General features: G+C 35.5%; 1 protein-coding gene across 5 annotated transcripts in view; it reads right to left on the reverse strand.

The window, feature by feature from the left end:
- Positions 1-6,202: 6,202 nt before the first annotated feature.
- The window catches only part of LOC125653796 (uncharacterized), a 28,275-nt gene continuing 15,781 nt past the window's right edge, over positions 6,203-18,696 (reverse strand). For 4 of the 5 annotated variants that reach the window (XM_056145200.1, XM_048883409.2, XM_048883411.2 and 1 more), the window contains exon 2: positions 6,203-7,519. In XM_056145200.1, the coding sequence (XP_056001175.1) occupies positions 6,355-7,488 (1,134 nt within the window). In that variant the 5' untranslated portion in view covers positions 7,489-7,519 and the 3' untranslated portion in view covers positions 6,203-6,354. Of the gene's footprint in view, positions 8,172-18,696 lie in introns of all 5 variants that reach the window. The other variant, XM_056145199.1, reaches the window with a different exon arrangement.

Raw genomic sequence — 18,696 nt, forward strand, 5'->3', positions numbered from 1 at the left:
AACAATTAAAACGAGTCAGACAGCGTTCTACCCTGTGCGAGCTTGTACCTACAAATTAGATCATTATAAAGACCACAGAATTTGCGAACTACTGACTTTAAACGAGACTGTTAAAGCCCCTGAAACATGAACTTATTTGTTAGTAGTTGCGTTCTTTAATTTAAAAAAAACAACTGACCATACGCAGAACAATGTCTTGTGTATCGAATCGGATGAGAGATTTAAACACCATAAGCAGGTGATAATGAAATATTGCTGTATGAATCACAGGCAATTGCATCGCTTGGGGTCGAATTCACTATATAAAGAGTAAAGGTATAGAACTCTAAATATAGGGTACCTAAGTTAGTCGATGTAAAAACAATAAATTAATTAATATAAAATTATACTTTGTATTTTAATTTATTCATACATAATCAATCTACATTACTACCAAAGTTCATCCCAAAATTCCGTATACTTCCCAAGATATGCAGAAATGAACTCGGAAAAATGCCTATTAGTTTTTGGTCGACTTTTAGCTGGGCCCTGACACTATACGACTACACAGAGTGTTTGAGCATTGCAACAAGCTATCAAATAGAATGTGCAGCATAAAATATCATTTCTAAAATGAATTTCTAACCCCAATTCATAAAATGAAGTCCGTAATAGTTCCAAGTGACTAAAAATTTTAAAACCGTCTGTACTTTCAGTTATCAGTTATTTTCATCGGTGCCACTAACTACCCACATTGACATCATTATTATAAATCGTCAAACACCCGTGATAATGTGATTTAGATAAAAATAGACATAATAAGACATTGGTATATTTATAAAGACTTGTTATTAGCATAATTTATGTACTATAATGAATCATTATTGATAAATATTAGTATTTGAGTCTCTATATCGTCATGGGTCCTTCCATCTCTTTTGGGTAATTAGTCAAAACTACCGCGATGGCTGGGATTGTGAAAGTAGACGGTTTAAAAAATTTCAGTCACTTGGAGCTATTACGGACTTCATTTTATGAAATGGGGTAAGAAATTCATTTTAGAAATAATATCTTATGCTGCACATTCTATTTGATAGCTTGTTGCAATGCTCAAACACTCTGTGTAGTCCTATAGTGTCAGGGCCCAGCTAAAAGTCGACCAAAAACTAATAGGCATTTTTCCGAGTTCATTTCTGCATATCTTGGGAAGTATACGGAATTTCGGGATGAACTTTGGTAGTAATGTAGATTGATTATGTATGAATGAATTAAAATACAAAGTAGAATTTTATATCAATTAATTTATTGTTTTTACATCGACTAACTTAGGTACCCTATATTTAGAGTTCTATACCTTTACTCTTTATAGTAAATTCGACCCCAAGCGATGCAATTGCCTGTGGTACGAATAGAAATCAACTGAACGTTTTACTCCTAGCATCAGCTCAGGAAGTGTTGACTTGCGAAAACTAGTTGTATTACTGTTAGGGAGAACCAAACATCGTTCATCATACCATAATATTTGAGAATCTGTCGTCTGATCATATCATAATTTTGAGAATCTGTCGTCTGATCATATCATAATTTTGAGAATCTGTCGTCTGATCATATCATAATTTTGAGAATCTGTCGTCTGATCATATCATAATTTTGAGAATCTGTCGTCTGATCATATCATAATTTTGAGAATCCGTCGTCTGTCCGTCCGCCATTTTCAGAAATAATCTTTGAGCTATTGATCCTGAACTTAAGGTAACTGGGTCCTAATTAGTGGTCAAGGAAATGATGAAAGACAAGCTTTGATTGATTAGTGTCAGCCCTTGACCGGGTAAACTTGAAGGACATGATCTTTTAGAGATATCGCTTCCTGCAATTAGAGAAAATTACTTCAATTTGATGCAGTCTGTCGATTCCGAGTATTCTATCACGTACATTATTTAGGGCTGCATTTATAACCAAATTAAAGTAACATTAAAGCAATCACAAGGATAGGTAACGAGGCCATGTTTTATCACAATCACTGTTTAAACACATCAAGCGAATGCAGGCATTTCACGAAGATATGAAATAAACAAAAAGAAATTTGAACCATAATTTAAAAAAATGCTGAAAGAGAAAACACAACCATTTTATCCGGCTGGTGGCTTTTTATGATATTCACCTAATGGACGACCACACGTTCATGAAATTACAAAACGAATTAAAACAGATGAAGATCACAACATGCTGGCTGTAGTGCTGGGGATGAAACGAGTTTATAGCGCCCGGAACGGAGAGATCGAGGCCGACAGAAATGGAGCAGTGTTACAAGTTGTTACAAGTTGTGCGATCGTTTAGGTTCAAGGTTAGTAATAAGGAATCTGTGAATTCCTGAAACAGAATACAAAAATCTATATCCTATGTGTACGTAGTATATATAGTTATCACCCACCCACCCGCAAATAAAACCCATTAAAACCCAGTATATACGTTTGAAATACGGAATTTGTGAAGACAGTCATTTAATCTCATGGATAATTTTAATTTGAAGTTCAGCAGTGTATGGTTAAAATCACTTTAGAAATGGAGAATGATGTGGGTTCTCTTCTCAGAAACTGAAAGCGGTAAACGATATGTAAACTGATGACTGTTTTGAAATCTTAATGTATAGGTGCTTTTTATATATGGCTTTCACCTTCCCTCCCCTTCCACAAACACACACGCACGCACGCGAGCGCGCAACACACATGCATACACACACAAGCTCCCACGCACGTATGGATGCGGAGAGAGAGAGAGAGAGAGAGAGAGAGAGAGAGAGAAAGAGAGATCGATCGATCAAATGATCATCAATCTTAACAAATTAGAATCCAAATGTCGCTTGTTGTTGATTATGGAGATGCTTTTGGTAATGCAGATTGACAGAGTTTCATTCACTTGTAGGAGGACGGGGTTAAATTCCATCGGGAGAAAGCAACATTGTGTTAATAGTAAGCATTGCTATGAATTCCCTCCTTCTGAGAAAAGCAGCATTGTCTTACTAGCTGTCAACAAGTTAACCTGCTAATCTACCCAGGTTGGCAATGCTATTTAAAAGAAATAAACATTCAAGTATTGCTGATATCTATATTTTCCTTCACGTTTCAAAAGAAAGCCGTCCATTATGGGGATTTATTTATCCTCCTTTTTCAAAATAGTTGTTTACATTAACTGGCATATTATGTATAATGGAAAATAACAATAGTTTGTATCATATGTGTTCATCTTCCATGTTGCAATTAAAAATCATAATCAATTAAGACAATGAAAAAAGTGTACAGACAGTACTATTGTTCGCTGAAATTCCTACGTCATCAATAGAAAATGGCTGATCACTCAGCCTACCTGGAGATTTAGAAATAGGAAAGACGATATGTGCAGAAGCAAGTCGTCCGGAAGCTATAATATAATTATGATATCCAGTGTTTTTATTTTCCTTTTAATCAACTTAAGTGAATCTGTGTCCTTTGGTTGAACCTATAATAGTACTAGTTTTGAAAAATAATAGATCTGTCTAATTGTTACAGTCTTTTAAAGTGAATTTGATCCTACGCAAGTAGAAGATCGATGTTCGTGGAATCGCGTGTGATCTAGAAAACATTGGACACGTGCATATACATGTATCAACTAGCTATTCAAATAACAAGCATCTTTCTTTTTTATTGTAAGATGGCGGACAGGAGACAGAACCTCTGTTGATACTTCCAAGAAATATTATTATTTTTTTTTATTGACAACTGATCTTGTGTTCGAGTCTAGTAGGGGTTTAATTTTTTCTTCTTCAGATTAGTTTCTTCTAAAACTGTATTTGTTTTAACTAAATAAATTAAATTAAAAAGTTTTCAAAATACTAACTAGTACTTTCATTAAAACTGCAAACTCTTGGTACACCTCCATTCCCGGTGTAATTTTCGCAGAAGAAGCCGCGTTTATGAAATCTCGGGGGCAACGTAATAAGATTTCATTTGGAACCCCTAGGCCTCTGAAAGGAAATAATCGTCCAAGCCTCTGAATTACAGAAATATCTAATGCTCATATACCCCCCCCCCCCCCCCCGCCCATTTTATTCGGGTATATTAAAACAACAAAGCAGAATAATGGGTTTTTCTTTACTGCATATTAAAACAAGCCGCGTTTCTATATCAAAATTTAAGCATGTTGTTAATTTTTTGTATTATATTTAAAACAGGAAAACTAATCAATGCAGATATACCTACGTATTTAACATTTTCAAACCTTGCATAACATAACCATACACAGAATCTTAGAGCAATATCAGCTTTAAATCTGAAAAATGTATTTTGTTGTAAAATTGTCGATTGTGATAGTTTTATATGCAACTTTAACCATGAATATAATGAATAAACTTAAAAAGTAAGCTTAAAATTTTATCAAAATTTAATTTCTGTTGAATATATATAGCATTATGTAGAAATTACACGTGATTTTTGTACGGGGGAGACGATAATGTAATTTTGCTTCTTTCGGAGCCTCTGAATAAGTTTTCTAACGAAAATGTTAATCACATAAATTTATAAACCTTATCTATTTTTGTTATTGAAATAGTAAATTACAATTTTATAGCAAAAATTTCCAACACCAAAATGACAGTTAGTATCGCTTTAAAAATCTGTAAAACTTTAGGTTTTCTTGGTGATCCATATAAAGAAAAAGATTGTTTTGTCTAGGTGCAATATACCAACCAAGAACAAGATTCTGTTTTTACAGCAGGTCCAAAGTTGATTTCGAGTAAAATGAACAGGTCCAACAATTCAGATTACACTTCATTTAAAATAAATAAAATTAAATGACAACCTACAGGTATTACATATATATGCAAGTGGAAAACTACAGGATGTATTTATCGTAAAATGTCTTTAATCTGTTTTCTTAGATCGCCAAAATATTGGGTGCTCTATAATAGGGTGGACAACCCTTACTCAATTACACACATCAAGTCACCCAGACCTTCCGGGGTCCCCTTTCTCTTACTGAGTCAGTAATTCCAGCATTCATCAGTTTTTATGAAATGTAGTCATCAATTTGCGGATACGACTGTGTCTAAATATTATTCACTCAATCAAAATATCCATTGACATTAGTGTCTGTTTTACGTCCCTTCAGGGACACAGGGGCTAAGAACACAGGGGCTAAGCCAGTTTTGACCAGAAACTCATTGTTACCATAAAGATATATCTATATTTATGGTTACATGAACAATGAGTTTCGGGTCAAAACGGGCTTAGTCCCTGTGTTCAAGAATGTTTCAGTCCTATTGAGAAGTCATCAGTTGTAGGTGAAGTAGCACGAGTTTAGAGCCCACGACGGGTGTGACCGGTCGACAGGGGAGGCTTCCTCCTCCTGGGTATCTGATCGTGCCTCCGGTGTGTTTACTCTTGGATTTGTGTTCTTTGCGGTATTTATGAGATTAATCATTCTTTATTTTCCCCCAGTTTCATTAATTGCGGGCATTGACATATCAGTGGAATAATACTTATAAAACACAAGATTTCAAATAATCTACCCGTTCAAGAATGAGTACAAATATTTGTTGGTTGTATTTTGTTTTTCATTTTGTTTACAAATATTACCAACTCCACTATATCAATATGTTATGCAAATAATTGTTAATCAGATGAATTTGCTACTTTGTAATGTTAAACGAAAGCGCTGTGATATATGGAACAAGTAGTACAGCTGGTTTTGGCCTCCCTGGGTGCACAAATTGAACATTCAACGATTCTAATTAATAAAGCCGTACCGGTCCGCATCTGGAAATTCAATCCCGCAATTAATGAGAACTGGAGGAAAAAGATTTTCAAGGATCAGTTATAACATATAGGTAGGCTGTAAAAACAAAACCCCTCGTTCACAACGGAAATCGAAAGATTATTGCGAAAATGTGCTGTCACTATTTGTATAAACAAATTGTGACATTCTTATCGCGATTGGACGATTCACATACACATCTATGTATCTAATATCTATATAATAGATATATTTGTAGAGCACAGAGAATTTCACTTTATTTTATTTGGAGACTCACTTTCTAAAGAAAAATCAGAGGCCGAAAATAACTCTGATTTTTCTTTATTATACTATTACTTGTGTGGATATTTACTGATATTTTGGATGAGAGAGAGAGAGAGAGAGAGAGAGAGAGAGAGAGAGAGAGAGAGAGAGAGAGAGTATACCGACAACAAAGATAAATACAACACTTTAATTCAGATATCAGAATAGAAAGTTTAAGAGAAACAATCGTAAAAAATAAAATTCATAGAAATAATCTTCTCAAAATAAATAAATAAATAATTAAATATATCGAAAATATGGAACAAACAAACTTTTCGTCTTTTACTACCCATAAACAAGTCCTTCTGATAAGGAGTTAATCCAGTGGAGGGTTTCCTTGAACTGCCGTCTTCGCATGGCCCCCTTCCCGTGCATACATCGGTAGAATATCTTCTTCAGTCCAAGACGGAAGCGGGACCCCGTAATGAGGTAGACAAAAAATGTCGCGCACTTGTTCGTATACAACATGTAGAACGTTATGGAAAATAGCATTTGAGAATGCCCTGCATTGGCATTGGAGATGGCTAGCTGTATACTGAAGGGGAAGGTTAGGAGAAGGATTAGAACAGACTCTCCGATCAACATGGGGGTTATTGTCTGCCATTGTTTCGAGTCGCCAGAACCGTTGCTATGTTCACTACAGAAGCAGGAGTTCCGGTGTTTTAGCGGTGAACGCATGTCGCCCGAGGTAAACAACAGACTTTCTCGTCTGGTAGAACATTGGTGACGACGAATTTCTAAATGGGACGAAACATAAAGCTGACGTATTAGGACTCCATTGGATGAGGCTATGACGAAGAAACACAGGACCAGAAAACTCACGTGAAGCCAGGGCCACACGTCCTCCCAGAATATTCTGTAGGACTCAGATTCCGGATATACGTCACACAATTTATCGCGCATGTACTCCATTTTCACAATCTTTGAGGAAAATACGAAATGAATATTTTTGATGAGCACGACAAGAAAAAGGAAGAAGATGACAAACTTTGGTTTCCTGCTGGAATACTTTGACCTTGTTTCTAGCGGAAGGGAAACAGCAATGGCGCGATTAACAGACATTGTAGTGGACAGGAGTATGCTAAAATCACAGTTTCCCCATCCGTATAGCTGTAGAAATTTACATATATCCGCTGTTTTCTCTCTATCATAGATATTATCAAACGACACGTAAAGCCAGTGTGACGTCATAGAAATACACAGACTGGACGCGTCATTCAGAGCCAGCGCCGTCATGTACACTGATATGTTCTGTCTTTGGAAAAATCTCGTGCGCATGACGCAGACGACAAGAATGTTGCATATCAATCCACTGACGATTAAGAATGGCGGGTATACTGTATTCAGTATCATGAATGGCGTCCCGAAGAGGTCCTCTTCCGACTGATTTCTGTTCATGGTTCCGTTGAAATGAGACATGGTTACACTTCATCTGATGTATCAACACTTCCTGTAAAAAACAAAGAAAGTGAACTAAACAGTGTGCTCACTACTCCGCCACACAACACACGGGTGCCCTATCGTAAATACGTGTCCCAACGGGGGAGAAATTGAGATGGGGCAAACAAATTGAAAAAGAAGGAAAAAAAGTCTACCACATCGTGTATGGAACGACGTGAAAACGACCTGATTGAATATAATTTGTTTATAAAGGTGTTTCTTTATAATCTCTGAGTTATTAGATTCATTTGGGTCTGTTCTTTGATTTCTCTCTCGTGATCGTAATTACCAAGGAAATATACGCATTCAGTGTAAACAGCTCCTAGATCTGTTCCAAAAGAACAGAGGAAATTTGAAAGGCTTGAAAGCACATCAATTAGGAGAAGGTCTATAAATTCTCATCCATAAAGTCTGAGGTTGTAAATATACTAGATATCGGAGTAGTCTATCAACTCGGCCGCTCAATAATACTACTTGGCAATGTCAATGATGAGGTACACAAACGGATCGTCATTTCATTGTTTAGCTCATTCCCACTTTGTGTTTAATCGGAGAACGCGCTTGTTTCGCTGTCTGTAATTCTGCGGTACACAAACGTTACTATCACCCTTTGACTTCCGATCTGTCGTATACTGGTAAAAGTGAGGCACCCGCCTGAACACCTGATACAAAAAGTAAATAAATAGATAAATAAATAGATAGCTAAATGAATTGATAAATGAATAAATAAAATAGATGTATGGGTTTATTTATATTTTCGGGGTTAGCTTGGTTGTAATGAGTGCAAATATAAGATTCCTTTAAAATAAATAAAGGACTTGTGAATGTCCTATGATGTTCAAAAGTTGAAATACATTACCCCTCCCTTTACATTCCCCACGTTTTGGACTTGCACATTACATGTATTATGAATCACGAGAATAAATTACATTCCCCACGTTTTGGACTTGCACATTATTATGAATCATGGGAATAAATTACATTCCCCACGGTTTGGACTTGCACATTACATGTATTATGAATCATGAGAATAAATTACATTCCCCACGTTTTGGACTTGCACATTATTATGAATCATGGGAATAAATTACATTCCCCACGGTTTGGACTTGCACATTACATGTATTATGAATCATGAGAATAAATTACATTCCCCACGTTTTGGACTTGCACATTATTATGAATCATGGGAATAAATTACATTCCCCACGGTTTGGATTTGCACATTACATGTATTATGAATCATGAGAATAAATTACATTCCCCACGTTTTGGACTTGCACATTATTATGAATCATGGAAATAAATTACATTCCCCACGGTTTGGACTTGCACATTACATGTATTATGAATCATGAGAATAAATTACATTCCCCACGTTTTGGACTTGCACATTATTATGAATCATGGGAATAAATTACATTCCCCACGGTTTGGACTTGCACATTACATGTATTATGAATCATGAGAATAAATTACATTCCCCACGTTTTGGACTTGCACATTATTATGAATCATGGGAATAAATTACATTCCACAGGGTAAATTGTATTCATTTTACTTTAAATATTCTTAAAAAATCCCAGAAATTTAGGTTTTATTTTAATGATTTCTGAAAATGGCAAGCGTCATTAATCATCTTTTTCATTCATTTTTTTCCTCTTCAATTTTATCTATTGGTGTAACTTCGATCGCTTTTCACATTTGGAGAATGTAACTTTTTTTTTTTTTTTACAATTAGAACTCTCCCCGAACGTCGCCGCCCACTGTTGTGCTGTGAAGTCGTCTCTCGGTTTAGCATGTAAGTATTTCTTTGGAAAGGTTTTCTTAATAATTTCAATCTGTTCAGAATCAATTTTACTCATTGAACCGTTCGTAATGAACGCAAATCAATTAATGAAATTGCCTTTATCTCTGTTTGAACTTTAAAATTGACATTTTCTTTTTACAATTGAAGAAACTTCGCATCTGGATTCAATATCACACAAAGAAAAATTCATCCTAGAATTCAAACATTGAGGTTAACACGTTATTCATTTCTGGTGCATCCGTAAATGAAGGGTGAAACCCCGATTAGCGTCTATCTCATTACTACAGAGGGTCACCGGATTGTTCTGAGCAGTATAGGTTTTATCACGTCTCGTTTTATAACAATGACATTTCTAACTTGAACATTTTCTTTTAAGAGAAATATCAAACGGAAATCAACGCAATATAATTACCGCTCCCTAATGATAATATGTTACATAATGCGTGGATTTCCCTCATAACGATATTCTTTTTGTTGAGAATATCATTCAACTAAACATTACTAGAACTCGCACACATCCTGAATGTACATATATGTACTTTATAATTCCACCCTCAGAACTGATTTGGAGTATTGCTTTCTTTAATTGATTCAGTTACACCCCCCCCCCCCTATTTCCACCTGTGGTTATCTCAGAAATTAAATACACCATTGGAAAACCGTGTCAATTCTTAATATATGTTTTCTCGAAAATTACAGGTCTATCTTAACATCAGAACGGAATTAATACAGAAATTACTGTCAAATTTTGTGGTTGTGCCCGATCAAATGAACACAGTTACCTTCGTGTAGTACAGAGCATAGCTGTAATGTACAACACATTTACTCGATTGAGAAACACACTAACCGACCACCCCCTCTATACAGTGATTGAGAAACACACTAACCGACCACCCCCTCTATACAGTGATTGAGAAACACACTAACCGACCACCCCCTCTATACAGTGATTGAGAAACACACTAACCGACCACCCCCTCTATACAGTGATTGAGAAACACACTATCCCCCAACCCTCTATAAAGGGATTGAGATACACACTACCCCCACCCCCTCTATAAAGGGATTGAGAAACACACTAACCCTCACCCCCTCTATAAAGGGATTGAGAAACACACTAACCCCCACCCCCTCTATAAAGGCGCCGCTCGTATGTTGGATTGATTCGGTGTATCTAAGTGCAGCTGTACTTTAAGAAGGGTTTGGAATGGATAGAATTGCGCGTATTTTTGTACCGATGTAAAGCTTTTGGCAATGCCATGAATCAGAGTCAGAACTTCAGGCGCAATCGAATCAATATTAAATTCCCTGAGAACAGATAGCAGTGATGGAATTTCGGTCACTCGAAAGAACGGAAATCTTCATGCAACATGTTACTAGAGAATACAGGGTCGAGGAGGGCAGCATTAGCTTGCAACCTTCAGCGGCGGATCCAGGAAATGAAGTCAGGGGCGTGCATATATCATGAGGCAGGAGGTCTGGGGACTGCCTCAAAGCCCCGAGTGGATCCAAGGTGAAAGTTTACTGATCTTGTATGGCTTGAAATTTGTCTCCTATGTAGTAATTTTTACTATTTTCTGTCATTTTAATGAGGTGAAATTGAAAAAATGACATCAATTTAAAGGTTCTTTAATAGGGAATGAAATAGAAGTTTCTCCAATAGAAGTAACCATAAAACAAAAAATCTTGTCCTTTATTTCCGTGAGAGTGAAAAAAATGCTTTTTTATCGTTTACTTTTTTTTTTTTTTTTTAAAACAAGAGACCATGATTTACCTTAAATATGAATTTTTTAGATGGGGGAGGGGGTAAGCACCCCCTTAAATCCGCCACTAACTTTTATAAAACAAAGACTGTGTGGTACCCAAATGAAATCTAATTAGATTTGATATACTTTAGGGAATAAAAATCGTAATGCCTCAATTTTCATATTTTTCAATTGGAGAGTTAACTTGCTTTGAGATGTCATAGATCTCCTTCGCGATCCGCTTAAATAGGTCAATTGAAAACACTAAGCACACTGCTCATCGGTACGCTTAAATGTATCACTGATAGACATTATACACAGCCCATCGAAGAAAAGTGAACATACAGTATGCGACAATATAAGGCAGATGATAAACGTTTACAAATCAGCTTACTTTCTAGCATAAACGTGTTCTGTTAATTCAATATGTGTGTATGTCCTTCTCTTGCATTTGGACTTCATGATTTCAACAAACATACCATGCAAAGTCATAATTTACATCAAATATCAAAAAGTCGTTAAACAGAGTGATCTGAGGAATTTGGGAAGGCTCTATGAAAAAGATTAAATATGAAAGCAATGCATGGTATCAAATTTATTTCAAAGTGAATGGCATTTCAAACGTCATTTCCGCTTGAATATGAAATCGGAGAGGCACTAGCTTCAATCACAAGTTATCCCAATATATGGACACCTCTAGGTGACAAGAACTCATTGGTCAGTCGCCGATACAACAACGAGGCTTACTCATTGGTCAGTCGCCGATACAACAACGAGGCTTAGTATTGTTTCTTACTTGGAACTTTAGAGATCGTGTTATCATTAGCTGCACTCTTTTTCTGTTTTCTCTCAACTTTGAAGATCACTTTGAAGATAATTTATGATACTTAGATAAAATTATCATTTTACGAAAAACCTACAAGAGCAACAAGTTAAAACAAAACAAAATAAATATTGTAAGAATTCCACCGGGTGCGTGTTTACAGTGTCATGCTATTGAGAGACGGATGTTAATTCATTTTATATCTTGAAATTATTCCAGAAATTTGTTTTGAAAGTTCTATTTCTACACATTTGTCTCGTAAATAGTCTTCTCCTGCTAGCAGAAATGTTTACCCTCCTACAACTGTCAGTTCTATCGTTTCAAATAAATTGACTCTAGCTGAGTGCGGTTTGGATGTCAACAATTTAAATTAATTTAAAAAGAAAAATATGTTAGTATTTCATTAGTATCATCATCATTTCCGCTTCGTCTCGTCACCTACATGTAGGCGTATATTTGATGGCGTGCTCCACGCCGCTGTGAAGAGACTCGAGATTTAGCATTTAGTACGGGAATCCTCTAAAAGATTAACAGGTCATCCATGACCTAATAGCGGTTAAGGTTGTAATTTGAAATGATCTTTCTTCTCAGATATACATATAAGACATGAAAAAGACTGTTAAATTAATGAAATTGGCTGACACGTGATCAAATCTTCCGAAAATCCATTAAGTCTTAAAATGAACCAATCAAATTGGAGTTTATGAGTTGAAATTGAATCAAGGAGCGACTAATTCACGAAATAACCTATAATTTTAGACAGTTTACACGTAATAAACCGCAAGGAGATAGCATAGGTAAAATTCAACTTCATTCTTTACAATGACGAGCGGTAAAGGCAGCCATTTTGGTCGTATTACAGCATGTAATTTATTTATCGCATTTGAAAGTGGAGTTTGCTACGAATCTTAATAAACGAAAAACAGTGTCCGTGTAATATTGATATCTACTGGTCAATAAAAACTGTGTCCGTGTAATATTGATATCTACTGGTCAATAAAAACTGTGTCCGTGTAATATTGATATCTACTGGTCAATAAAAACTCGTGTTGAACTTAGATTAGAATATAATAAAAAATGTCAATAATATACATCTGCAATATCTATATACGTCAATGGTATACACATGTACAATGTACATAAACTTATATCTGACTGTAGTCTATTCATGGAGCCAGTTTGCCACAGTAACGTGCCACATCCTTTGTCTTTATTAATATCATAATCTGAGAAGGAATTTTATTTAAATTTGCAGAAGACTGGAAGACGTCTGATTCCTGACACGTGCAGTATACTGGGACACGGGATCATGATGTAGATACGTTGACAAAAAATATCATATTGCGATTCGTTGTTTTCAGTACCGATATATCGACAAAATACTCGGCCTCGTAATTACGATTCCTAAAATAAAATCCCATAATGCACCACTGGCGTGGGCGTTATCGTGATGGTGGCTTTACTATATTTTAAGGAGAAGAAAAAGAAATCCGTGATTTATTCACTATAGTTAATTCTACTCAACAACTGCTTAAATTGCATATTTACTCACTTGGACACTACTGTGTATAACGGAAAGCTATTTGAGGCAACTTGCATCCTGCATTTTAAAACGTACGTGTACCGACAAACACGTTCCAATGTTTGAAACACAAAAGAGCACTTAAACCTCTATTAAATTTATTAAAGGTATTTTCAATACGCCATACGAGAAAAACGAGTGATGAAGTACTACAATAAAGCCTTAAAAAAATCAAGATCATAACCTCGTATCACACCGCCAAAACACTGTATTAGTGTAGAGTCAAGTGATTGTTGAGGTGCGTGGCTGATTGGGGTTACATATTATCTCACTTAATAAGATAAGATCATTTTAATTCTTGGTGAAAATATTGCAATATATATCGCAATACAGTTTAATATATATATATATGCGATGCGAATTTTCCAGACAATACTCAGCCTATTTCCCTTGTATATATATTTGAATGTAAAAATTTGACCACCTATTGGTGGACCCATCATACCCCCGTGGGTCATGATTTTGACAAACGTGAATCTGCGCTATATATCAGGAAGCTTTCATGTAAATTTGTACTTTTCTGGCCCAATGGTTCATGAGAAGAAGATTTTTAAAGATTTTCCCTATATATTTGCATTAATTTAGATTTTTTTAATCCCCCATTGTGGCCCCATCATACCCCCAGGGGCTATGGACTTGAATCTGCAGTATGTCAGGAAGTTTTATGTAAATTTCTATAAACTTTTCTGGCCCAGTGGTTCTTGAGATTTTTAAAGGTTTTCCCTATACATTTGCATGTAATTCTTTTATCCCTTATTGTTGCCCCATCTTACCCCCGGGGGGCATGATTTTAACAAACTTGAATCTGCAATATGTTAGGAAGCTTTCATATAAATTTGTACTTTCCTGGCCCAGTGGTTCTTGAGAACAATATTTTTAAATGACCCCACCCTAATTTTGCATTTTAGTGATTATCTCCCCCTTTGAAAAGGGCATGACCCTTTATTTGTAAATATTTGAATTTCCTTCACTCTAGGATGCTTTTTGCCTAGTTCTGGAGAAGAAGATGAAACTATGAAAACTTTACGACGACGACGACAATGACAACGACGAGACAACAGACAAATATTGATCAGAAAAGCTCACTTGTGCCTTCCGCTCAGGTGAGCTAAAAAGTAGTCATAGAGAAAATTGTAATCAGAAAATTACATTCCCTTGATGTAAAATGGTTTACAAATTAAATGAATCTATAATGGAAACTAATTTCTTTATGAACAGTGCATACCATTAGCAACAATATGATTATCAATTTTGATCGGGATCGGCACTGTGAATATAGTGATATACATCTGAAATTTCAATTTGTTTTTAAATATATTTCTTCGATATATCTCTTTTCTAACTGACATGGGTTTTTTTTTTTTTGAAGATTTTATCCGTAGATTTAAAAAATATCAACAAATAATGATTTGAATTTTCATGAATACCCCCCCCCCCCAAAAAAAATTTAGAACATTTATAGTTAATCTTTTAGTTATGATTTATGAGATATTCATATCATGCACCAAATCACAGCGAAATTTGGACTTTAGAATCTCTTATTTGCAAACAAAACACCCATTAAAACATCGTTCCGGGAAAAATCACAAAAAAATCGTATAAAATAATTTAGAGCTTGTATCACTCTTTCATACTTCATATAAGATGTGTTTTAACGAGCCATTGAATAAAATTTTGGTGTAATTTGCCACCTGTAATACATATACTTACTTCTATCATTTTCTAGTATATCGCTTTTGGTTTTGTTCCATATTTTCAGAATTATTTATAGCATTAGAACGCAAGAATTAAGATGATAACTACTTAATTTAATAAATCCTATTCATAGTAAATTTTCAATCTTTAAGCTTCACCTTACTGACGGATAGAAATTCGTCTTCCTGCTTGAAACGGAACGCGGATAAACGTTGCTCAGAAATATTTAAATGTTTAGAATTTTATGAATTTAAGAGTTTTTAATACAGTAAATTCTTAAACCAGGAGTGCCCAGATTCGAACAGAGATCCTCACCTTAAAAAAAAAACAACGCCCCACCCTTAACAATATAGTGGTGGATCTAATCATCGATAAGACTACGATTTATTGGTATGTTTTATTTCTTTGATGTTATTGTAGATTGGAGCGTGTATGCATTCAATTTAGCATGTCAGATAACAGCGGAATTTAGAAGCATGCTTCCTGAAAACTTCCAAGGATTTACTTGTTTCAGCAAGCAATATGTACGCAGAATCTCAGATGTATGTGCTTGCAAAACAACCGGTAAAACATAACACATTATGACACGTTAATCATCCCAGTCAACGCACCACCAGCTAATCATGTTATTTAAACGTTTGCCCTTTACTACAGAATTTGTCTGCTTTGAAAAAAAAAAGAGTTCGTAAAAAATGATAGCGGGTTGTTTTACTATCTGTTAGTGTTTGACAGCTGTCGTATTTAGCAATGCTTAATGATGAACGTTTTAAGTTTCAGCTGATTTGATAACTCTTAGCACCGTGGGGATGTGAGGAGATGAATTATACTCAAGAATACCACCAGGGGGAGCTATCCCATATAGAGTCAGAGATTATCAGAGAAAACAAGACTGCCTGTTGAATATAAATAAGATATAGCATCGTCTGTTGATGAAATTGGTATTGAATATACACGGACCGAGTAGGTGTGGGCGATGCCAGTGTTATATAGCTTACTGTCTGCGGTTATATATTAGTATATCAACGATAATTTCTCCCATTTTGTTATTAAGTGAGTATAAACGGGCCCGCTTGACAAATCTGTCCATTGATTAAAAAATCTTTGGCGAATACTATCATCCTTTTTGTATCTCAGTAACATTTAACAAATTGAGTCTAAACCCTGCGCTCATCTATCTTATATAATTATAATCACGGCGCTCTCTCTCAAAGCCTCCCAGATGTGATTTCCACACGTCCAGTAAGCTTCCGTGGTAACGGAGGTATAATATAGATCTGTATGGAACTTCTGTAAACTACAGACATTGATAAGATTATCTATATTCTACAGTCATTAGTCTCCGATATAATAGCCCTGCTTTATCCAAACAGTGTGGTAAAGTGCATGCACTTGATAATTATACCGTGTAATACGATTCGCAGTCACTATGGACGTGTGATATTGGGGACAGAAGCGGTTGGGGGTTCGTGCTAAAGGACATATGTCCCGTTGGGATTTATCGCGGACGCGAGAGAAAACAATTGTACATAGCCAATCATAGAGGTGGTATTTAATTTTGCTCGCTGAGGCAAAAGACTGAGTGCATAGCAATCGAAAGAGTACGTCCTTAACCTGTGGAAAAGTGAGAATTGGATTGGTTTGTCTGTCATATGCGCTGTGTTGTTTATTTGATAATTCTCCGCAATGAAATAATATCTACACACCTCGTTTTTTCGCCGTTCTAAAGAATCTAATTATCTGTTCGCTGCGCGCTAATTAATGGAAGTGACAGAGGAATAAGTAATTATGATATGAATTAGATCATATCGTCCGATATCTCTAGGGACATTGATCTAGACATGTTTTTAAACCAGGTTAACTAATTAGAAAGATTAGTAGTCTTTGATTTTCTTTTGTTTTCGCATTTCTAGATGCAAATATAAATGTTATCTGAAGCATAAATGATTAGGAAATTGGCATAAAATTTTCTCCACCTTTTCAAAGACCCACCGCAGGGTGACGTAAACGCACCGATCTCCGAGCGCAAATGCACCTCACCTCCAATTCTCCATATGCCAATATTGTTTCAGGCTTGGGGAACAGTAGGTGATCATGCTTATAAAATACACGCGTTCGTTACTTCACACAAGGTGTATCCAATAAGATATGATTCACTGAAAATAATTTGGATAAAATGGGTTTCTTTCCTCAAGGTCACGAGTGTTCTTTGTTTATTTTCTAAAAAAAATTTTTTTTTACATTATCAAAGGAAATGTTTATCGACATATATTTGTTTGAAATATGATATGCTTAAGATTACCATTAGAAAATTAATTAATTAACCACTATTACATATTCCTGACTGCAATTCGTCTTTTGTTAACGTCGATTTTAACCCGTCCAAGAATAAGAGTCGAAACGTTGGACGTCAACGCCATACTAACACTAACGTGCGAACGTTCAGGAAGTTACCGAAAACGCCTGAGCTTTTGAGCCTCGCAGGAAGTTACCGAGAACGCCTGGGCTTTTGAGCCTCGCAGGAAGTTACCGAGAACGCCTGGGCTTTTGAGCCTCGCAGGAAGTTACCGAGAACGCCTGGGCTTTTGAGCCTCACAGGAAGTTACCGAGAACGCCTGGGCTTTTGAGCCTCGCAGGAAGTTACCGAGAACGTCTGGGCTTTTGAGCCTCGCAGGAAGTTACCGAGAACGCCTGGGCTTTTGAGCCTCACAGGATGATAAAACCGCGAATGTCCTGGTTCAATATTAATACTGTTGGTTTAAATATATACTACACATACATATTACTTAAACCCCAACCCAGCGGCATTATGTCAATTCAGATTTAGAAAGGATGGAGTGCTATAACTGCAGGTAATGGTTCAGTACTGTAGTACTTATTGTAATGGTCCGCATACACGTGTATTTATATATACTACTAGTAATTATTGTAATGGTCCACATACACGTGTATTTATACACACTACTAGTGCTTATTGTAATGGTCCACATACACGTGTATTTATATATACTACTAGTACTTATTGTAATGGTCCACATACACGTGTATTATACATGTACATTTACTACTTAAACCTATTCAGTAAAATATTCATGTTTGAATTCAAATTTCATTGGTCATTTATTTGTCAGGGGATGTAAATATGTCTGCTTTAGTGAATGATTGCCTTCTAAAAATTGCGAAATTGCTCATAAGCAGCCCTGCTTCTACTTCATATGAAAATAAATGGACATGTTACTACAAATAATATATTATCTAAGGTTTTAATTTCAATTTCATATAAAATTTGTATCGCTTATCCTTTTTGTATCATTTTAAACACCATCTGAAATACCTGTACCATTTATTACGGAAAGTCGGGGTTACTTTGACAACCGTAGCGTCACAATTTGCGAGAAAACCATATATGATACTTTCATTATGAGTTACAGATACTGTCAACTACAAAATATGTAAAAATCAACACAAAATAATAATAATAATAAAAAATAAATAAATAAATAAATAATAATAAAAAAAAAAATAAATAAAATAA

This window comes from Ostrea edulis, chromosome 7 (assembly GCF_947568905.1).
Source record: "Ostrea edulis chromosome 7, xbOstEdul1.1, whole genome shotgun sequence".
NCBI lineage: Eukaryota > Metazoa > Mollusca > Bivalvia > Ostreida > Ostreidae > Ostrea > Ostrea edulis.